The sequence below is a fragment of the Kogia breviceps genome, chromosome 4 (assembly GCF_026419965.1).
Source record: "Kogia breviceps isolate mKogBre1 chromosome 4, mKogBre1 haplotype 1, whole genome shotgun sequence".
NCBI lineage: Eukaryota > Metazoa > Chordata > Mammalia > Artiodactyla > Physeteridae > Kogia > Kogia breviceps.
In genome coordinates, this window is record NC_081313.1 from 182,541,787 (window position 1) to 182,565,077 (window position 23,291).

General features: G+C 61.4%; 1 protein-coding gene across 1 annotated transcript; it reads right to left on the reverse strand.

The window, feature by feature from the left end:
* Nucleotides 1–5,003: 5,003 nt before the first annotated feature.
* BSG (basigin (Ok blood group)) lies at nt 5,004–12,464 on the reverse strand. Its single transcript, XM_059063431.2, has 7 exons — nt 12,320–12,464; nt 7,548–7,704; nt 6,987–7,069; nt 6,479–6,892; nt 5,908–5,932; nt 5,749–5,815; nt 5,004–5,228 (listed from the first exon to the last, which is right to left on the reverse strand). The coding sequence occupies exons 1-6, from the start codon at nt 12,384–12,386 to the stop codon at nt 5,752–5,754; spliced, it is 810 nt and encodes a 269-aa protein (XP_058919414.1). The 5' UTR covers nt 12,387–12,464; the 3' UTR covers nt 5,004–5,228; nt 5,749–5,751.
* Between the last annotated feature and the right edge of the window lie 10,827 nt (nt 12,465–23,291).

Consider the following 23,291-nt stretch of genomic DNA (forward strand, 5'->3'; position numbering starts at 1 on the left):
ACTGACGCTGGGGCTCGGAGGAGTGGAGCCGCCCGCATGCTAGCCTCCATCCTTTCCATAGGTTTGAGCATTTCCGTAATAAAAGACCACACGAGCCCCTGCTTTGTCACTTGAGCCCCCGGACAAAGACGTGTTGTGTGGGGAGGGGCAAAGTGGGGTCAGGCCAGGAGTCTCCAGGTCCCACCGTGGCCCCCTCTCCCCCCCCACCTGCATATGAGGAAACTGAGGCCGAATTGGGCCAATAGGAAGAGCCACCCGGGGGTGCTGAGGATTTCCACCTTCAAACAAGGCCCTGAAGTACAGTGCGGGGGAGGGGGGGTGGTGGTCTCTCCCAGAAGGCTGGTGGGCTTTAAAGTGCCCAGGGTCTGCCACCCCTTCCCACCGGATGCCCACATGCGAACCCCGTTGGGCTACCCCATTTCTCTGCCCCTTGGGCTCAGGCTCCAGCCCCCTAGGCCCCCAGATCCGGGAAGACGCTCGAGGCTCTGCTTCTGGGGCTAGAGCCAGGCTGGGGAGTGATTCCTGGCGTCAGGTGACATAGGCCACCAGCCCAGGATTCTTCCCCACCTCCTCTCCCCACCCCAGCTCAACCAGAGCATCCCGCACAAAGGAGAGACGGGGGGGGGGGGGGGGCAGAGATAAGGAGAGGCCTGGAGAAACAGGGAGAGGGGTGGAAGACCACCGCTGGCCTCCAGGGACCCTCTGGCCTCCTTAGCGCTTTCAGGCCTGATGTCATATTGGGTGACTTCACCCACCTGGAGGTCAGGACCATGAGGGTGGAGATGTGACATGTCCCTGCACACAGTAGGTGGGACTCAAGGGCGTTGAGGGATGGACCCATCTGAACAATGGGTGGGCTGAGCCGGGCCATCTCCTGTCCCCCTGCAGGCTGTCCTGAGCCCTGGGGGGCCTTCCAGGGGCCACCTCTGCTGTGTCTTCCGTCAGGGCCTGCCAGACCCACAGCCAGATGGGTGGACAGGCTGGTCCGCCGTCTGCCCCGAGTCTGAGAGAGAGAGAGAGAGAGAGAGAGAGAGGCTGGGCGAGCAGCAGGGTCTGCAGTGCCAGGCTGTGGCCCGCCCAGGCAGATGTGTGTTCCAGCTGAAGGGGGATCTTTCATGCTCGCCCTGGGAGGATGTCAGTCCAGGCAGGCTGCCAGAGCCCCAGGGCTCTCGGCTGAGAGCAGGGAGGAGGTAGACCCGCAGCCCAGCCCGAGGACCCACCAGGCCTGGAGACGCAGAATGGCATCCTTCCCCCAGGAACCTGGCCTGGACCTGCAAGTCACAGAGGAGGAGAGGGTCCCAGCGCCTCTCCCGAAGACTCCTCCCCAGCACACAGGCTCCACCCTGGGCCAGGCTGCCACCAGCCTCCACCCCTCCCGCCGTCTCACCACCTGCCCTGGGCCAGAGCATTCTTAGCAGGCATGCATGCATTCATTCATTCATTCACTGAATACTTATGAGGCACCTGATGGAGACGGCGATGATGATTCAGAAGCGAACCTGTCAGGCCGCCCCCACCCTGGTGGGCTGACAATCACCACAGCAGATGTGATGTTTAGCAGACATTGCAGTGTCCGTTAGAAGGGGGTGAGCTCAACCTGAGCCGGGACAGGGGACGAGGAGGTGTTGGGGGGGATGTCTGAAGCCTTGCAGAGTGGGCGGTGTCAGAGGCAGGACCTGAGGGGAGGACGGGGCCCAGAGCGGCCGGCAGGTGTCGTGGCCTGTGCAAAGGCCCTCAGGCAGGACGGTGCCTGGGTGGTGTGAGGAGAAGGGATACTGAGGACCTGGCGGGTGGGGGGGGTGTAGGAGGTGAGGACCCAGAGGTGGTGGGGACCGGGTGGGCCGGGGGCAAGCCTGGGCAAACAGGAATAAAACCCGCAGTCGTTTCACAGTGAGGGCTCTGTTACCCAAAGCTGCTGGACTCCCACGTCCCGTGGAAGGAAGCCCCGGTCCCTCCCCACCCAGTTCGCCCCACCTCTTCGTCCCCAGCGCTGGGCTCTGGGCACAGGGGCCTCCAGCAGGCCTGGCTGGCCCGGGCCCGAGGCCTTTGCCCTGCTGTCCTGCCCGCAGCTCCCCTGCCCAGCCTCTCGGCACCTCAGCACGTGGCCGGTGTTTCCCGCTCAGCTGGGGCGGGTCCAGGTCCGAAGCCCCGGACCTCACAGTTTGGAGGCCCTCTGAGTGCAAACTGGTTAGAGACCAGGGAGACAAAGCCAGGCCAGGGTCTTGGCAGGGTCTCCCGGACCAGGGAGGGGTCTCAGAGTTTAAGCTCCGAGGGCTGCCTGGAAAACTCACCGCCAGACTGGAGCAATGCCGACTGTCCCCTCAGCCTTGTGTGGTGGGCCTGAGTGCCCACATGTGCCGCTGACTCCGGAAGGGGGGTGACGTCTCCCAGTCTGGGCCGCCCGCACGAGCGCCATCGCACCAGGCAGCGCCCTGGCGTCCAGCCCCGACTGGAGAGTGACCTTACGTAGGGAGCCCCTCACCCAGGCCCGAGTCTCCTGGCATCTGTGCGACGAGGGTGGGGTCCTCGGCTGACCTGGGACTTCCTTTCCCTGTGGACCTCGCTCCCCCCGGGACCCCGTGGTGGGGTCAGGGACCCCCCCACACCTCTGGCCCATTCCTTCTCACCTCCGCTTCCTGCTGCCAGGCGAGACCCCTAAATTCCTCTCTTGCTGCCAGCCGCCATGGGACCTCGGGGGGCCCCCGGTGGACAACAGAGGTGCTCTTCGTCAGGGCCCCAGAGTGGGGGAGGAACGAGGCTGGGGCTTGGGAGGCGCCCCCGATGCCTCCAGCGCAGGCCCCGTCCCCGTCCTCGAAGGGCTCCCAGTCCGGAGGGCGGTGGGCCCAGGGAAGGCGCGGGCGGCCTGTGCCCCAGAAGGAAGGCGCGCCCAGCCCTGCCCCTCTGCCTCGGCGACTGGGACCCCGAGACAGACCCCGGGCCCTGAGCCTCTCGGCGTTTGCCGAAGATGATCTCACTGGATCCGGCCACTTCCTGTCCCGCCCCTGGGGAAACTGAGGCAGCTCCAGCGGCTGCAGCCAAGAGCAGCCCCCAGTGGCACAGGGGCCCGAAGACTGCCGGTGCTCATCGAATGCTCAGTGAGGGAAACGTGCAGACCAGTGGCCCTGTTTGCTGGTCAGGCTTCTCCTAAAAGCCCACGAGAGCAGCGTCCCTCTCTGGGGGCCCGGTCCCCTCTCCACACCACGTACCACCACCCTCTCTTGTCCCCCAAGGCGCTGCCTGCGGACAATCCCGCACTTTCCGCCTGGACAAAGAAACCAGCAGTCGTTCCCGAGCCCCAAGTGTGTGGGCGCCGGGGGTGCAGCAGGAAGGTGGGAGGAGCCCCAGCTGGGGTGCGGGTGGGGACACACACAGACCCCGAGCAGGGGACACCCTCACGTGCCCTCCAACATCGAGACCCAGCCTCAGCAGCGTCCCCCGAGAGGAACCAGCCTCGTCCTCACCTCCTTCTGTGCTGGCAGAACCCCCGGACCCACGTACACCGTCAGTGCCAACCACGTGGCCCAGTGAACAAGCAAAGACGTACATCCTTTGGACCAGAAAAGCTTAGATGGTGGGTACCCAGGACCGAGGGCCCAGCGTGTCCAGCTGGGGGGCACGCAGGACAGGCAGGGCATCCCAAGCAAGACCTCTAGACAGGGTATCCCCTGACTTCCTGGGCCCAAGTGCCCTCAGGGCCGTGCACGTGGTGCCCTCTGGTGGTGGTTGGAGGGAATGGCGGGCCAGCCGCAGCCCCTAGCCCCAGCCCCACGGCTTTGGGGACCTGCAGCCTCAGTTCCTGTGAAGTGGGGAGCATCTCCTCCAGGCTGTGCCATGCAAGGCCCCAGTAAAGGAACCCCTACTCTCCCCGTGGGCGCTCAGGGAAACCCGCAGGTGACCTGCGGGTCACCCTTGTGACACACCTGGTCAGCAGGCAGGGGGCAGCCTGGTCCACCCCAAGGGTCCCCCCCGCCCCCCCATCCCGGGGCTGTGGCATTTGTGGGGCAGAGGCCCTCTGCGTCCCACCTCAGAACCCACTGGGCCTCGAACTGGTGGCCAGTGGGCCAAGGCTGTCAATTCTTGAGGCGTCGGTACGTTGGGATTTGTTTTTGCCAACACTGAAAAATGCAGACTTCACACGTGAGCCCAGATTTCTGGCTTCCCTAGAGATTTGGGACGAGCTGGCCCAACACTCTGAGACCCCTGCCTCCCCTGACCAGCAGGTGGCTTGAGACCCTCAGCCAGACCTGCAGGTCTGGCAGGGCTCCAGAGGGGGACATGGGGTGACCACAGCCCCTGGGTGTGGGCAAAGGGTCACCCTGGACAAGCCCTTTCTCCTCTGGCACTGTTTCCCCAGGTGTGCCCAGTGGGAGGCCTAGGTGTTACTTACCAGAGTCCCAGGGCTCCACCCTACCTCCTATGACCTCCTGCTCCCCCCCCCCCCCCCCCGCTTCAACCCCACCTACGCGCCCCCGTTCGGCCCCGCTACTGGGATGCAGGCTGGGTAAGCAGGCAACCCCCTTCTCCCCCCGGGGGCTGGTGCGGGGCTGCTCCTGGGGTTCTCTGGGCTGCCCCGCACCCCCAGCTAGGGTCCCAAGAGGGGCAGCCGCGCCCACACCCCAGATGTGCCTCAGGACAGACTCCCAGCTCCAGAGCGAGGCCACAGGCGCTCAGCTGCCCCTCAGGCCGCCGAAGGCACCGGGAGCGTTCTGGCCAGGAGAGCTGGGTGCCTGGCAGCGGCGGCCCATGGCTGCCCATCTGGACCTGAGGGCCCGTGGGAGGGATGCCCTGGTTTTGTCCTGATACCCTCTGAAGGGCAGAAGCGGGCTTAGAAGAACTGGAGAGCCAGTCCTGCTGCAGTGGTCCGTCCGCCACTCCCGGCTTTACCCGTCACCCAGCCCCCGTGCACCCTAACCTCGTTACTACGCCTCACCGGCTGACCCCCCCCCCCCCACGAGCTTTCTTGGTGAGACCCAGGCTCGGCGCAGACAGGAGCTGGGAGAGGATGAGGGGCCAGACTTTATTGGGGAGTGGGAAGGTGGGGTGGGGAGAGAGGCCCGTCACGGCGGCTCCTGCTGAGGAGAGCAGCAGACACCCTCTTCCTGGGTGGGCGGACGGGGCAGCGGTGAGGGGGACGCCCTCAGGGCGGCCACGTGCTCAGGCCTGCAGTAACCCGACAGCACTGGCTTCTCACGTCAGGATGCTTGGCACCGCGGCTCCGCCTGGACCTTCTGCAAAGGGCAGGGACTTAGGGCAGGGACTTGGCTCCGGCCCCACACGGCCGAGCAGTCTCAGGAGGTGGACCTGGGGCGGAGCCTCAGAAAAAGGGCCGTCTGTCCTGCACACCCAGACCAGGAGACCAACAGCCCAGGGGACTCGAGGGGATGGGCGGTGGGGGCGGCAGGGGCCTCGCACAAACCTCACGACTCCCCCGGAGGGCTCGCGAGATGGTTAAAAAAGAAAAGCAAAGCCCCTAAGGGGCAGAGGTCTACACACACAGAACCCTCGTGTAGTTTTTCTTTAAAAAGGTGAGAAAACACGCGATTTGAACGCACAACATGGTTTGCTTTTGCCAGGTGGGTTTCCGTGAGAGGACAGGGCGCGGGGTTGTGCAAACGCTGGGGTGGGGGCCTGCAGACTCATCCTGGTCCTGCGGGGAAGGGGCAGGGGCAGGGGCGGGCGCAGGGACGCTGGGACCAGCCTCAGGAGCAGGAGCCCCGCCCTTGGCCGCCCCCTCCCCTCCCCCCTCACCTCTCAGCTGGAGTTCCTCTGGCGAACGTTCTTGTCTTTGTCGTTCACGTGGTGTCCGCTGCTCTTCCTGGTGACAGGAGGACCGGACAGCTGCCCCTCACACCTCCCGGCTCTGCCCAGCACCCCGCCCGCCCGCCCCCAAGCAAGACCGGGACTTACAGGGGAGCAGAGCCGGCGTCCTCATCTGTGTAGGAGCACAGCCGCATGCAAGAGAGGAGGACGGGCCGTCAGCGGCGGTCTGCACACCAGGCCTCGCACTGGGCGGCCCCGTCCCGCGGGGCGCTGCCCTCAGCTTCCCTGACTGCAATGTGGAGGCCAGCCAGCCCCAGGACACGCACCCTCACGTGAGCTGCCTGGGGTCTCAGCGTGAGGGGCACCCGGGGGCCCTGCCTGGCCCCCAGCCCCGCCCACGGGCCGGCGCCCCAGCGGCCCCATCACACAAGGCCAGGGGCTCGCTTGGTGCCACAGCCCTGGGCCCAAAGCAGCCTGCACAGGCAGAGACCGAGCCAACGGAGGAGCACGCACTGCAGAGGACGCCTGCTGGCAGCCCAGTGAGGAGGAGAGAGGGGCAGGTGAGGCCGTAAGGGCCGCAGACACCCCCACCAGGGAAAGGGGCTGGTGCCCCGGGGAGGCCCCGGGACACGGTGGCCAAGGGGGCTGACCCTCAGCCCCACACTCCCGGACGGCAGCCCCGGACCCCGGGGTCCCCCCGCCACGGGGGCCGGCTCACCATCCAGGACCTCGTCGGGCTTCCGCCGCTTCTCGTAGATGAAGATGACGGTGACCAGCACAAGCACCTCGGCCACGATGCCCAGGAAGGGCCAGAGGGCGGCAAAGCGGTTACGCACACGCAGCGTGACGACCGCCTGGCCGGTGCCCTCGGAGCTGGTGCCGTTGCAGACGTACTTGCCGGGGTCTGAGCTCAGGTCCAGGTCTGGGATATGCAGCTCCGTCCTGGTCTCCGAGGAGACCACGAAGAACTTGTTCTGGGAGCTGTTAGCGAGGGCCCGGTCCCCAGAGTCGGTCATCTTGTACCACAGCCACTCGGCGACGGGCGGGAAGGAGTCCGACCTGCAGGCCAGCACCACGGTCTCCCCCTCGGTGGCGTGCTCCGACTTCTTCACCGCCTTGACGCTGGGGGGCCCTGCGGGGAGGAGGGCGGGCTGGAGCCTGACCCCGGGGCCGCGGGGCCCCGCCTCCACCCCGGCCCCTCAGGCCCGGGGTCCCCGGGAGCCCACCCTTCACTTCCAGGTCGGCGCGGCCCGCGTGCTCTGGAAGGAAGATGCAGGAGTACCGGCCCGAGCGGTCGTCCGAGTCCACGCTGCAGGCCGACGCCGAGAGCGGGGTGTGAGCCGACAAGCTTGCGTCCAAACCCTGCCGGGCGGGGGCGGGGGCGGGGGGGCGGGGGGGCGGGGCCTCCCCGGGGAGGAGGGACCAGGAGGTGCAGGGGCAGCAGGCAGCTTACCCCACACCCACATCCAGCAGCCCTGGGCTTCCAGAGCCGCTCCTGCCCCCAGACAAGGCTCCGCAGTGGCCCCGGCGGCGCTCAGAACCCAGCGAGCCAGAGACCGGGGTCCCCGATGCGCCGGAAGGAGGGGCGGGTCTCGGAGGTGGTGAAGTCTGGCAGCCACTGAACCCTCCCTGCATCCCGGGCCCCAGCTGTCTCCAGACCCCCGTCTGAGCCCGTTCCCAACGTCTGTCCGGAGCCAGCCCACCGACTACAACCTCCGTACTCGCTGACCAGAGGCCCCTGGAGACCAAGCAGGCCCCGTTCGTTCCTGAGGGGCGGCCTCACTCACTCGTACTCCGTCCTCAGGCCGGGCAGTGCGTCCTCCTTCAGCACCTTGCCCCCCTTCACCCAGCGGTGGCCCACGATCTCAGTGGCGCTCTGATTCAAGGCGCATGTGAGGTGGGTTCTGGAGCCATCATCATCTACGGAAATCCGGATCCCGCTGCCTGGGCAGCCGAAGAGGAGAGAACGGCGTCAGGGGAGAACCCAAGGAGCCGGCCACTTCTCCCAACCCCAACTCCCCAGAGGGAGAGAAGCCAGGGCTGGTACCCAGAGCCCAGAACCGCATGGGGCTCCGGCAAGGCCCTCCCCTCGGGGTCTGGGGCAGGATTCTGCCAGGAATCGTCCTAACTGGCTGGGCCCTGGGCGTGGGAACAGCAGCCGCGCCCACCCCTGCCCCAGAACAAGGACCAGGGCAGCGACTGATGGGTCCGGCCCCGCGGCCCGGAAAGGCCTTTTTGGAAAGTTGAAGTCTGTCACCGCCCAGGTCACCCCCCTCGCTCTGGGTAGTCCTGCATGTCCCCCCTCTCTCCCACAACCAAGGCAAGGCCCCCCGGGGTGGGTGGGACAGGTGTGCTCAGGCCACGGGGGCCAGGGGGCTGCAGCGGCCCCGTCCTGGAGGTGCCCAACCTCCATACAAACGACAGTCTGTCCTCCTGCCTGGGACGCTGGGGCGACTCCCAGCAGCCCTTCCGCTCAATTTCCAAGCAGGCCTCCCCATCCACTACGACCTTCTCTTCAGGAACCAAAATGCGAAGCCAGTTAGAGCCAGACAGTGAGAAGCACGCTGGCAGTTCTGGAGTCGGGAGGCTGGGCTCGAGCTGGGGAGGGCTCCTCTCCAGGGACCAGAGGTAGGAGATCCCAGATCTCTGGGTGTTCAGGGAGGGGGCCAGGACGGCAGACCAGAATGAGGACCCTTTGCTGGGGGTCAGGCCGCACCTCCAGATGCTGACCTTCAGTGAGTGTCCACACGAGAGCTCTATCCCAGGGCTGGGAGCAGGTGTCCTGGGGACACTCCTGTCAAACCACCCGGGATCCCGGGGCAGCACAGGGCTGCCTGTGCTGTCCTTGGGGACAGTGGGGACGTTAATAAAGCCGGGTCCAAGGCACAGTGGTGTCTACCAGGAAGCGCCCTTTTCTCCAGAACCGTCACCCACACCCATGCACCCGAGGCGGCCCTTGGAGAAGGCCACGCCCGCAGGACTTGGGCACAGAGGGAGCCGGCCCAGAGGCCTCTGGCACAAAATCAGGTGAAAGCAGGATCCAGCACTGCACTGGAACAGTTCAGCCGGTAGGAAAGCAGCCAGGCTGCGGGGCCGCAACACCCGCCGGGCAGGCCGCCCGCTTCCCGGACCCCCGCTTCCTCGCTGGGGTCACACGGTGACTTCTGGCAGCACAACCGTGTGAGCACAGACAAAGCACATGAAGCTAAGCGGGACGATCGCGGGTCACGAGCCCCGGCTGGACTCGGCGCCAGGAGCCCTCCTCCGGCTGATGCCCCATAATAATCCAACCCGGAGGCGAGAGGTCCCGACCCAGGAGAAGACGGCGTCCGGCCGCACAGGACAGCAGAGCCTGCTCGGGTCGCCCGTCCTCACGGACTCCTTAGCCGCTAAGGAAGCTGAAGCTCAAATCCCAGGACGGACCTCACGGCCGGGCCGCTCTCTGGAGCGGCTGCGGGCAGAGCACACGTCTCCTGGGCGTCTGGGACCCCGCCTGGGCCTGTGTGTCACGTCCTGGGCGGGCTGGCCGCACGCAGGCCCCCGCGCCCCGGCTGCATTAGGTCCGGAGGACGCCAGCCTCCTCTGGGTGGGAGAGGCGGGACCCAAGGCCAGCCCGTGCACAGAACACGTGCAGGGCCTGGCGGGGCCTCTTCCTGAGCCACCAGCCCTCACCGGCCGGCCTCTGGCCACCTGCTGGCTCTTTCTTTAAAAGGGGACAGGATGTCTCAGAAGTCCGGGCCAGCGGGGACTGAAGCAAGGGAGGCCCCTCTGCAGCGCCAGGTGCTCGCCGCTCCTGGGGGCACACACGCAGCGGAGCCCGCACGTGTGCACGGACACGTAGGTGCAGAGGCACGCGGCACACGTGTGCGCACCGGCCGTGTAGGAGAGCACACCTGGCTGGCCACGAGGCCCCGGGGACGGGCCGACCTTCACGTCCACCCACTGGCAACTCAGGCCTCAGGCCAGGCGGTTACAGGCAGACAGTGCCGTGAGGCTGGACCTCTGCGTCACTTTCACCAAAGGCCTCCGGAAACCCGCATTTCTCCGTCAAGATTTCCCAAGACTGCAGAACCAGCAGCTCCGTACAGAGCTGGGAGGTGAGTCAGGGCAGGAAGTGAGGCCAGAGGCGGTGCTTCGCCCAGACGGGGCCTGCCTCTGCACCCTAGAGCCTCGGACAGGGGTGCTCAGGCAGGTCTTACCCAGGCCCCACCCTACCTCCTGGAGGAGAGAGGAGTGCCCGCAGGTCTCCTCCAGGTGGCAGCAGGGCGGGGCCTCAGCTCTCAGAGAGGGGCAGAGGTGGGCCCCAACTCCACCGCTCCCAGGTGTCTGCAGAGGCCAACTCGCCCAGGAGAGCCCTCCCTGCCTTGAGGCCCCGCAGGCCAACACCCCTGTCCTGGCCAGAGGGACACACGCAGCAAGGGAGCCAGCCCATCGGCCCCAGTGACCTGCCACATGCCGGTCACCCATCCTCAACAGGCCGGGTCACTCCAAGGGCGGTGCCGGGTTGTGGCCCCCAGGGCCACCACAGAGACTGCTGTCGTAGGGGATGTAACATCCGTGACACTGACAGGTCACTGGGACAGGGCCATCAGAAACTCTGCCTCAAAATGCTCCTCAGGAGGCGGTGACGGAAAAAGGGTGAAAAGCCCACCCTCCACAACCCCCAGCCACGCCCAGTGCCCAGGAGGCCCGGGGCAGCACCCCAAGAACAAACAGGGGGGCCGTGCACAGGCAGGCCCTCCCAGAGCCCCGGGAGGCCGGGAGTGCCTGACCCTCCTTCCCGACCACGTGACTGCAACCCATGTTCTCAAGTAAAGTCACCTTCATCTAAAAACAGCCACCCCTCCTCTGTGCCCACTCAGCAGCCGGGCTGGGAGGGGCGCAGGGCCAGGCAGGCCTCGGGTACACATCCTGGAGGGAGCTCTCGGGACGAGGCGGTGGCCAGGAGAGACCGCCTCTGGGAGGCCAGCCCCGGGCCGCGGGCTCTGGCCCCTCACCCGAGGCTAGCAAGCCCGTGCCTGCCCACCAGCCCCGCCAGGACCACGGGGGCCCTGCACAGCCTGGAGAGCAGGGCTCTCCCAGGAGGAGGACCATCCTGGGGCCTCAGGCGATGGGGGCGCCAAAGACACCTGCTCCCGCCGAGTCCCCTGAGGCAGCTTTCTGGAGAGCTGACCTGGCCAGGAAAGGCAAACACTGCCACGAACTCACCTCACCCCAGGCAGAAAAAGGATGCGTGACCCAGACTTTCAGGTCTTTCCCAGAGTCCCCGGGAAAGGTGGAAAGTGAAAAAGGAGGACAAGGCACAGAGACAGCCCCAGGGGGATTCAGACTCAGCGTAAATAAACCAGGACCGCCCACTGCACACACCCACGTGGTGTGAGTGTGTAAGTGCAACCCCACAGACAAGGGTGATGGACTGGAGCTGTGCCCCCAGCAGAACACCGAGGGCCCTCCTCCTTCCCCGCTGGCTGGCGAGGGCTGCGTCTAAAGGGCTCAAGCTGCCAGGCACTCACCTTGCCTGCCAGGGGCCTCGTTCAGAGGGCGGTCAATAAATGGCCGTATTGATTATGAGGCAAAAGAAAGAGGCGAACTAAGATCTAAAAGTAGGTCAGCAGTAAGCCGGTGAAGCTTCTCTAAGGGGTAGCCCCTCCCATGCCCTTGGGCAGCTGCCACCCCCCCCTCAGAGCCCACCTGCTCCTGCCTCCCTTGGGGAAAGAGCCCCAGGCCCTGCTGGTCTGCACTTTGTTCTCTACACTCCGGTCACTATAAATCGTTAACCCAGAACCAAACGGGAAGTCGTGCTCCATACAGGAAAAAAAAAATCTCTCTTTCAAGCAAAAGAGAGGCTGCCCCGCTTTCTCCCGGAAAAGCACGCCTTAACTAACCCATTTTGCCGTGAGCATTCTCTAAACCACGTCTGCCCACCCAAGAGCCTGCCCCTCCCGTGAGGAGCTCCGTTTGAGAGTCTGTAAAAACAGTCCCCCCACAGTTCCTTCTCTGAGCCGGGGGGCTCACGGTGACCTTAGAACACCTCCCCTCCCGGCCGGGGCCTCCGTTTCCATCCCTGTAAAAACAGGAGGGTGGACCAGCCTCCACCTTCTTCTGGGCCCCGGAATCAGACAAAAACGAAGGAAGCACCCCACAAGGGTGTAAGTGTTCGGGCGACTCCAGGGACAAGTGCAGAGCCAGAGCGAGACACGGGACCTAAATCCCGGGAAGAAGTACAATCAATCCCTCCAACCGGAAAGCCGACCCGGCTCAGGGGCCGTCACGTGCCTGGGTGCCCGAGCCCCCGTGAGGACAATGGCCCATCTCCCGGATGACAGCCAGGGCCTGGGCGCCCGGGGGCTCCCCTGCGGCCCCCCACCCAAGCACTCCGAGCAGGAAAGTCCCTCCTAAGCTGCCTCGTGCAGGTCGTCTTCCGATCGGAGTCTCCCTCCACCGGCCGGGTTCTCCTCCCTCTCGCCCGGGCTGCGGTCTCCCCTGGAGCAAAGGGCGGGCCGCCCCCAGCCAGGCCAGACCACCAGCACGCTTCGCGACCCCACCCCAAGGTCCTCACCTGCCCCGAAGCCGCCCTGAGCGCTCAGCAGCACGAGACCCAGCACCACGAACCGCACGGCCGCCATGTCCCACCGTCTCGCCCTCCCACCGTTCCGCCGTCCTGTCGACCCCGCGCAGCCGCCGCCCGCGGCGCTATAAGAACCGACAGCCGCCGGGCGCGCGCACGCAGGCGGCGTCGTGGGGGGGGCGCGCACGGTGAGTCGGCCACCACCTGCGCACGCGCGCGGACGCATATACGCACGCGCGGACCCGGCTGACTCGCGCTACGGAAGCCTAATGGGCGGCGCCGCCCTGCGGCCAGGGGGGGCTCGCCAGGGGCGAGGCTACGTTGCTAGGAAACGGGGCGGGGCCTGCGAGACCGGGCGGGGTCCAGCTGTCCTTCCTCGTTTAAGACCTTAACTTTACGCTCAAAGTGTAAATTTCTCAACTTATGTGTACTTTGCCATAGTGCAAAAAATTTAAAAAGAATCGACGGAGGCGATGGGGATCCCTCTGAACAGGTGGGATGTGTCCCCTGGGGTGAAGCTGCCAGATTTAGCAAATAAAAATAGCTGGACAGCAGTTAAGTTTGAGTATCAGGCAGAGAATGAGTAATTTCTTAGTGTTAAGTGTCCCGTGCAGTGTTTGAACACAGTTTTGCAAGGAATGTGTCACCATTTACCTGATTCAAATGTAACTGGCCGTCCTGTATTTGGCTGGAACACCTACGCTGAGGTCCCCGTGTTTTACAACAAATACTTCTAAAAATGACAAAATACTTTCAAACAAAACCAAGGTATGCAGTCTTTGTGACCTTGGATTAGGCAATGGTATCTTACATATGCCACCAAAAGCACAAGCAACAGCAACAAAAAGTCAGATAAATTGGAATTCATCAAAATTAAAAACTTTTGTGCTTCAGAGAAGAAAGTGAAAAGACAACCCAAGGAATGGGAGAAAATACTGGTAAATCATGTATCTGATAAGGGACTTGTATCTAGAATATATAAAGAACTCTTACAACTCAACTTTTTTTAAAACTCAAGTTAAAAAAAAATTATTTATTTGGCTCCGGCATGGGGATCTTCGTTGCCACGCGTGAGGTCTTCGTTGCGGCACGCAGGATCTTTTTTTTTTTTTTTTTTATTGCGGCTTGCGGGATCTTCATTACCGCATGTGTGCTCTTAGTTGTGGCGTGCGGGATCTAGTTCCCTGACCAGGGATGGAACACGGCCCCCCTGCATTGGGAGCGTAGAGTCTTAACCACTGGACCACCAGGGAAGTCCCTTAACTCTTAAAAAGGACAAGTAACCCAATTAAAAAATGGACAAAGGATCTGAAAACACATTTCTCCAAAGAAGACACGCAAATAACATTAGCACATGAGAAGTTGCTCAGGGGAAGACAGGGGCAGAAACCACGGCGAGACACCATTTCACACCCACCACCATGGCCCTCCGCAGAAGGGCAGAAAATAACAAGATGAGGAAGTGGAACCCTGGGCAGGGCTGGTGAGGTGGTGAAATGGTGCAGCCGCTCCTCAAAAGCTTAAACGGAGTGACCACCTGACCCAGCAATGCCAGTCCTAGGTGTGTGCCGCAGAGAACTGAAAACTCACGTCCATACAGAAACTTCCACTGCAATGTTCACAGCAGCACAACAGCCAAAAAGTGCAACAGCCCGAATGCCCGTCAATGGGTGAATGAATAAAGAAAATGTGGTCCCTCCACACACGGGAACGTCACTCAGCCGTGAAAAGGGGTGAAGCCCTGATGCTCGCTACCACGTGGACGGACCCTGAGAACACGACGCTCCGTGAGAGAAGCCAGACCCAGAAGGACACACGGCATGTGATTCCATTGATGGGAAACGTCCAGAACAGGCAGATCCACAGACACAGAGAGTGGGTTCGTGGTAGTCGGGGCTGGGGAGGCGGGGGGACTGCTCATGGCGACGGGGTTGCTTTTTAGGGTGATGAAATGTTCTACAACTGATTGAGATGCTGAGTGCTCAACTCTGTGGATGTCCCAGAACTGTTTACGCTTTCGTGGGTGAATTGTATGGTATGTGAAGCATCTCAATTTAAAAAAATGGGGTGATGTCGATCAGGGGGCACCGCTTTAGATGAGGGGCCAGGTGGCCTCTTGGAGGTGACACGTGTATGAGGAGGGGCAGCAGCCCCTGCAGAGCCCTCCTGCGAGGCCCGAGGCCGGGGATCCTGGAGGAAAAGGCTAGAAGGGTGTGGCAGAGGGGCCAGGACAGAGGCCTCTCCTCCTGGAGACGCACTGGCAGACTCAGCAGGGCTGCACGGGGCGGGGTCGAGAGGGACGTGCGGGAGGAGGGGGGCAAGCGGCCAGCTGGCCTCAAAGCACCTCCGGGCCTGGGCGGATCTCTGTGCCCCCATCGGCCCCGGAGGCGGGGCTGAGGGCGGATCTCGTGGGAAACCGTGGGGCTGCCAGCACACAGTGGTGCCTCCCTGCCCCCTCCCTGCTCAGCCGGGTCCTGGCCCCGGTCGGGTCAGGAGGGTCCCGTGTCCCCTTCTGCTTCTAAGAAGAGGCCTTTAGGGTGAGCCCAGGCAAGGGGGGCCAGATTCAGCAAATAAAAACACATGACACCCAGTTACATTTGAATTTCAGATTTGCAAAACATCACTAATTATTTAGTATAATATATCCCACACACTATCTGCTATATACTTACACTAAAAACGATCTGTTGTCTATCTGAAATTCAGATGTCACTGGCTGTCCTGCAGGCCTGTGTTCCACGGGGCACCTCTGACCCTGCCTGTCGAAAGCAGCCGATCCGGTCACCCTCAACTCTCCTCTTCGCCCCCCCAGCTCTCTGTCCTTGTGCGCACCCTGTGCTCCTTGCCGGCCGGCAAGGCCTGAGCTTGCGGGCGCCCCTAATTGGCCATGGGAGAACCAGGATCCTCCCTGGGTCTCCCCCACTGGCCTCTGAGGCCTGCGGGGGCCCTGGGAGCTGTCCACAGATCCACAAACAGAAGGGCAAGGAAAGCGCCCCCCGGCTCTGCTGCTGGCACAGACAGGCCACTGCTGGCTCTAGCCAGGCAGGAAGGAGGAATAGCCAAACTCCTCCCTGGGGCCCCGCTGACCCTCAGGCCTCAGCGCCCTCACCTCCCCCACGCTCGCCTCCAGCCTTGCTGGCACGGTCCCTGCCCCGAGCCTTTGCCTGGCTGTGCCTGTCACCGGGCGCGCCTTCCCGGGTCTCCGACCGGCCCTTTCCACCTGGCCCTGGCTGCCCCCAAACCGCCCTTTCTCCGGACCTCATGCTCAGGACACCAGCCACTGTTCCGTCTCTGGCTGTCTGCTTTGGTTTGTTTGCTTTCTACTTCTTCCTGTGAAACGTTTTGAATGCAGAGATAAGGGGAGAGAAAACGTGAGGGTTTTATTCTCTGTCACACCCATCTGTCCATTGCTAAAATGTTCCAACTTAAGGTTTCTGTTTTTTAAAAAAATTAATTTATTTGTGTTTTTTTTGGCTGTGTTGGGTCTTGGTTGCTGCCTGCCGGCTTTCTCTAGTTGTGGCGAGAGGGGGCTACTCTTCGTTGTGGTGCGCGGGCTTCTCATTGTGGTGGCTTCTCTTTGTTGCAGAGCATGGGCTTCGGGAGTTGTGGCTCGCGGGCTCTAGAGCGCAGGCTCAGTAGTTGTGGCGCGCGGGCTTAGTTGCTCCGCGGCATGTGGGATCTTCCCGGACCAGGGTTCGAACCCGTGTCCCCTGCATCGGCAGGCGGATTCTTCACCACTGCGCCACCAGGGAAGCCCCCAGCTTAAGATTTTCAGTGCATTTTTCTGAGAGGGTGGAGTTTGAAATCCAGCCCTTCCCCAGGTGGTGACTGGTGGTGAGGGTGTGGATTTTATTCTGAGGAGCCCTGGGAGGGATCCAGGCGAGGGAGGGTCTTAGTCTTCTATCTTCCATGTGTCGTAGAAGGGTCCAGGGCTGGGGGGGAGAGGGTCCTGGGCAGGGAAGGCGTGGAACTGGGGGGACAGGATGGTGCAGTGGTTGCTTCCAGATGTGAGAACGGGGCCTTCCTTATTTGGAAAAAACGTCTTTGCAGATGTAACTAAATTAAGGGTCTTGACATGAGCTCATCCTGGATGAGGATGGCCCTGAATCCAGTGACCTTATAAGAGACAGACACAGGGACGTCCCTGGCGGTCCAGTGGTGGAGACTCCTCCTTCCAATGCAGGGGGTGTGGGTTCGATCCCTGGTCGGGGCACTAGGATCCCACATGCCTCCGGGCCAAAAAACCAAAACGTAAAACAGAAGCAACACTGCAACAAATTCAATAAAGACTTTAAAAATGGTCCACATCAAAAAAAAAAATCTTTAAAAAATCGGAGACAGACTCAGAGGAGAAGCCACGTGAAGATGGAGACAGAGGCCGGGGTGATGGGACCACAGGCCCAGGACACCAAGGACCGTGGGCCACACCAGGAGCTGGGAGGGGTGGGAAGGACCCCCCCACCCCGACTCCCCGGAGCGAGCACAGCCCTGCCCACACCCCGTTTCAGTTTCAGACTTGTGGCCTTCAGAACCGTGAGAACATCATTTCTGCTATGGAAGCAACCCAGCTGCAGCGGCCCCAGGAAATGGTACAGAGGGTCGGGTGGTCGGTTCCTTTAGCGCTGGGGTTGACTGATGTGGCCAGTGGGCCGCCCGGTGGTGGTAGGGTGGGCAGGGCTGACGCCAAGCTGGGGAGCCAGGGAGGCTCCCTGCAGGCGGGGGCCCGGGACCTGCCCACCAGTCCAGCTCAAAGGCAGACACGCCGGGAGGGATTTACAGAAGCAGCTGCCCTCTGACCTCCTTTGGCTTCTCCTCCTTAACTACTGCTCTCCCTGGAAAAGTGACAGGCGGTTCCCCCGGGTGGACGTGGCCAGGGGCTGGTGATCTGTCCTAGCGAACAAGTCCGATGGGTAAAAACAGGACAAAACAAAGCAAAGCATCTGAAAGTGAGAGTCGATCCGGGCCTCCCCTCGGCCTCCCCCGCCGAGACGGCCGAGGATTCAGATTCTTTCCCTGCACAGTTGTGGTGCACGATGTCCTGGACCCCTGGGGCGCTGCTGTCACCGGAAACCCTCCCTGGGCCTCGTGAGGGCTGAGCTTTAAGGTGTGCTGGCGTTTCAAGGTCTCCTCACCCTGTTTGCTGATGTCTTTGTCCTGGTGGAACGAGGGGAGGGTTCTTTGTTTCTCAACAGTTTATTCTGAGAAGTCCTCAAACCCACAGAGGCACCCTGAGGACAGCAGCCCCCTGCACCTGGATTCTCAGCCAGGGGCCTTGGCCACGTTTGTGCCCCATCCCCTTCCTCTGTCTCTCTCTGTCTCTGTCCCTCTCTCTCTGTCTCTCCGTCTCTGTCTCTGTGTTTCCCTCTCACATCTTCCAGAACCATTTGCGTGTGACGACACCACCACCTTCACCCTACGACGCGACACGGAGGCTGGGATCCGAAGACCCGTCTGAGGTCTCCCCGTAAATTAACGTTGTATCTTCCCTGCGGTCCAGTCTCCCCGAAGGCCCCAACCTCAGCCCTTGTGGCACTTTCTTCCCAGGCCCCGGGGACGCCGCATTGAGCTGGCCCTGATTTCCAGGACACAACGCAGTTGCTCTGAGCGGCCAGGCGTCGGGTTGGTTTTGGGGAACGCGTATTCCCTGTGGGGTCCCTCTCGCACCATCGCCCAGCCCCCAGCCGGCCGTGCCCTTTGACCCCCTGTGGGGGTGCCCTGGTGCCCTGAGTCCGCCCCCCCCCAGCATGTCCCGCTGCCAGGGCCTCACTCTGTGCCTTTAAGGCTCTCCGGCTCCGGCTCACCTGGGCACGGGCTGGGGCTCAGCTGGGCGGGAGGCAACAGCTGTGCACGCAGATAAGCTTCCCCCTCCGGGGCGTGGGGCCTCCAAACACCGCCGGGCCTCCACTGATCTCCGTCCAGCTGGAGCCACCCCGGGTCCCTGCCACCGGCCCTGCCCCCTCCCAATCAGGCACTTCCTGGAGGATGGCACAGATCCCTGGAAACGGCAGCAGCGTCCCGCGGCCCTGGTGGCGGGTGTGACGCGGAAATCGTTCCGCAGCTGAACTGCGGGGAGGCGGCGGCCAGAGGGGGCAGCTGCGCACCCAGAGCAGCCAAGGACGCCGGGACAGCCCACGTGCCCCTCGACGGATAAATGGACAAATGCCATGTGCTCCCTCCACACGTGGGAGCGTCACTCAGCCTGCAAAGGACAGAAGCCCTGACACTCGCCGCCACGTGGACGGACCCTGAGAACAGGACGCGCAGTGAGAGAAGCCAGACACAGAAGGACGCACAGGGTGTGATTCCACTGATGGGAAACGTCCAGGACAGGCAGGGAATGTGCTAAGTGCCCACCATGCTAGCTCTGGAGGTGGGGGATACGCCGCTGTCTGCAGGGTCTTCAGCTTTTCTGCAGGCTGGGGTGCATCCGGTGGGGGAGGTGGGGGATACACTGCTCTCTGCAGGGTCTTCAGCTTTTCTGCAGGCTGGGGTGCATCCGGTGGGGGAGGTGGGGGATACGCCGCTGTCTGCAGGGTCTTCAGCTTTTCTGCAGGCTGGGGTGCATCCGGTGGGGGAGGTGGGGGATACGCCGCTGTCTGCAGGGTCTTCAGCTTTTCTGCAGGCTGGGGTGCATCCGGTGGGGGAGGTGGGGGATACGCCGCTGTCTGCAGGGTCTTCAGCTTTTCTGCAGGCTGGGGTGCATCCGGTGGGGTCAGATGCTCGGCCCTCTCCCTTCGCTGGGAGTGAGGTGAGCGCGGCTCTGGCTTTGCGAGGCCCCAAACCTTCAGAGACGAGCCGAGGCCCCTCCATCGGGGCTCCCCAACCCCGGCCGCTGCCACGGGGGGCTCACCGTCTCTGGGCCATCCCAGGCACCGTGGGGTGTGGAGCGGCCCCCCCCGGCCCCATGTTCTCAGCACTGGAGCCCCCAAGTCCTAGGGACCACAGCCGTCCCCAGTTGTGGCTCCGTGTCCCTGGGACAGAATCGTCCCAGGTGAGACCCCCTGGTCTACAGGAGCGCGGAGACGAGAGTGGGGTGCTCGATGGAACACCCCGTGGGAATGGTGTGGGTGGCCAGGCGGGGGGACTGCCTCACTTGGTGTTGAGGGAAGGGCCCGGGCACAGAGCAGCATCCTCGGGGTCACACAGCAGGCAGGACCCATCTCGGGGATGGGAACCCAGCGGTGGGAACCTGGCTGGGGAGGAGGCTTGGGTGGCTCCTGCTCTGTCTGTCGACCTAGGCTCTGGTTACACAGGGGTGTTTGCCTGGGGTGTTTGTCAAGCACCCAGCAATCCTCCGATGCCCAGAGGACGCCGTCCTGAAGATTTAACTCAGTTCTGACCCTTTCTGCCCAGAGCCGGTCAGACCCCCAGGTTACAGGCCAGCCCCACAGGTCTGCCCCCACCACACACACCCCTCCCAAGTCCACCATGTCCCCTGAGCTTCCACCTGACCGGCTACTGGGGTTCCTGCCACCCAGCTCCGCGGGTTTGATTAACCTGCTAGAGCAAACAAATGGGGCCTGATGAAACTTAAAAGCTTTTGCACAGCAAAGGAAACCATCAACAAAACGAAAAGACAGCCCACAGAATGGGAGAAAATATTTGCAAACGAAGCAACCCACAGGGGATTAATCTCCAAAATATACAATCAGCTCATGTGGCTCCATATAAAAAAAAACAAACAACCCAATCGAAAAACGGGCAGAAGATCTAAATAGACATGTCTCCAAAGAAGACATACAGAGGGCCAAGAGGCACATGAAAAGATGCTCAACATTGCTAATTATTAGAGAAATGCAAATCAAAGCTACAACGAGGTATCACCTCACATCAGTTACAATGGCCATCATCAAAAAGTCTATAAATAGTAAATGCTGGAGAGGGTGTGGAGAAAAGGGAACCCTCTTGCACTGCTGGTGGGAATGTAAATTGGTGCAGCCACAACGGAGAACAGTATGGAGGTTCCCGAAAAAACTAAAAATAGAGTTGCCATAGGATCCATCAATCCCACTCCTGGGCATATATCCAGACAAAACTCTAATTCGAAAAGAAACATGCACCCCTGTGTTCACAGCAGCACTGTTTACAATAGCCAAGACATGGAAGCAGCCTAAATGTCCATTGACAGAGGAATGGGTAAAGAAGATGTGGTACATAGATACGTGGAATATTACTCAGCCATAAAAAAGGATGAAATAATGCCATTTGCAGCCACATGGATGGACCTAGAGATGATCATACTACGTGAAGTAAGGCAGACAAGAGAAAGACAAATACCGTATGATATCACTTATTTGTGGGCTCTAAAAATATGATACAAAATGAACTTATTTACGAAACAGAAACAGACTCACAGACGTAGAAAACAAACATGTTTACCAAAGGGGAAAGGTGGGGGGGGGGGATAAATTAGGAGGTCGGGATTAACATATACACACTACTAGACATAAAACAGATAACCAACAAGGACCTGCCGTATAGCACAGGGAACTCTACTCAGTATTCTGTAATGACCCACATGGGAAAAGAATCTAGAAAAGAATGGATATGTGTGTATGTATAACTGAGTCACCTTGCAGTACACCTGAAACAAACACGACATTGTAAATCCACTCTACTCCACTATAAAACAAAAATTAAGGGGCTTCCCTGGTGGCGCAGTGGTTGAGAGTCCGCCTGCCGATGCAGGGGACACGGGTTCGTGCCCCGGTCCGGGAGGATCCCACGTGCCGCGGAGCGGCTGGGCCCGTGAGCCGTGGCCGCTGAGCCTGCGCGTCCGGAGCCTGCGCTCCGCAACGGGAGAGGCCACAACAGTGAGAGGCCCGCATACCAAAAAAAAAAAAAAAAAAATTAAAAAAAAAAATTTGCTGGAGCAGCTCACAGAACTCAGGGCAGCACCCACCCCTGTTTTCCAGTTTATCCCATAGTAAGGGGCGTGGCCAAGGATACAGATGAACAGTTGAAAAAGCATAGAGGGCGGGTCCAGAGGGTACCCAGGGGGTGGGGTGCGTCCCCTCTCGGCACACGGGGCGCCTGGGCTCGTCACATCTCTTTGTCCCACAGTTTCCCTGGGGCTGGGTCTACAGCCCCCTCCTTTCCCCGCCTCCCTTCCCCAGGCTGGCAGATGGGGCTGGAAGTGGCTTCTAGCCCCCCGTCCCTCAGGTTGAAAGGTGTGGTTGAAAGAAGGGGCTCGTTACGAGGGTTTTAGGAGCTCTTTGCTGGGACTGGATGAGGGCCGAATGTGGATACTGCAGTTTGGTTTGTGGAAAGTCATTGGGCTGTTGTGACCTGGGTGCAGTCTGTACACAGGTGACACCTCCATAAACCGTTCAGTGTTAACCAAGCACTTGCCCCTCCCAGACCTGTCAATCTTGGGATGGGTTATCCAATCATGAAAAAAACATCAGAGAAAAAAAATCTCCAGAGAGGGGTGCTCTCCAAAACCCCTGGCCTGTGTCCCCACCCCCAACTCGCCAGGGCATCAGAGGAGGCGCGTCTGAGAAGCTGTCACAGCCCAGAGGGGTCCCAGAGGGGCCTGAACATCTCAGGGTTCCCTGAGGGGTCCTGGGGCCTCGAGGACGTCAGGGGAACCCGAGGAGATGTGAGTAAATTATGGGCTTCGGTTGAGAATAATGTATCAAGATTGGTTCATTGTGACACGTATCTTGTCAATAACCATGTCTACCAAAGGGGAAGGGATGCCCGTGGACTCTGTGCTATCTTCATCGCTTTTCTGTAAGTATAAAACCGTTCTAAAAAATAAAGTCTATTAAAAAAAATAAGGTAGGGCTTCCCTGGTGGCGCAGCGGTTGAGAGTCCGCCCGCCGATGCAGGGGACGCGGGTTCGTGCCCCGGTCCGGGAGGATCCCACGTGCCGCGGAGCAGCTGGGCCCGTGAGCCACGGCCGCTGAGCCTGCGCGTCTGGAGCCTGTGCTCCGCAGCGGGAGAGGCCACAGCAGTGAGAGGCCCGCGTACCGCAAAAAAATAAATAAATAAATAAAATGAAAAAAAAAGATAAAGAAGCTTTAGCAGTTTGGAAAAGAAAAAAGAGAGAGAGAGAGAGAAGGTGGGTGGTCTCTGTCCTCCTCCTCCTCCTTTTCATCCTTCCTTCTCCCTGGCTCTGAAATAAAGATGGCAAGGTTTCCCTTGCAGGAGGCCTGGAACTCAGTCTGTGCTCAGCAGACAAGAAATTCTGCTGCCACCACCAAAGGGGAAAAGCCCTTGCCTTCTGACGGCCAAGCGCCACTTCTGGGCCCATAGCCCAGACAAGCGGAGACGGGCTGCAGGTGGGGGCTGGGAGCTGCTCCCTGGCCTGGGCTGAGGCAGTGCCGGGCTGGCTGCCTGAGCAGTGGCCTTTCCTCCTTAGAAAACCCTCAGATGAGGACGGAAGGCACCAGAGGCAGTTACTTCCCGGGAAAAAGGTTAGCGATGGGGCGCTTATTTCCCTTGGCGGCTTTTTGTCCCTTTGACGTCTCGCCCATGTGCGGTAGTGACCATGCAAAAGCTCCATTCAAGACAAGCCTGGGAGGGGCTGAGCGATCTTCTGGGGTCAGGCACGTGACCGCTGCAGGGCTTGGGCCGCTCACGTCTCTCCTTGCTGCCCGGAGCAGCGAATCCTTGAGTGAGATCGGTGCATTTCGCCGCGTAGGAGGGAGAGACGGGGCGCTAAATAAGCCCTGCCATCCCGGCCGTGTCCCCACAGGGCAGTGTCTGTCTGACGCAAGATGCAACAAAGCCAGATGGACGGACGGGCGGACAGTGGACCAAGAAGCGGGGCACATGCCCTGCTCCTGGCAGAACCTGCATGGTGTTCAGCGTGCAGTTGTTTCAACGTGGCTGTGTGTTTGAGGTTTTCACAGTAAAAGTAACAGGTTCTGCTGGAAAACAGCGGTTCCACAGAGAGTCACCGCACGGCCCAGCAAGCTCTCCCTCATCGGTGCACGCCCGGGAGAACCGAAAACAC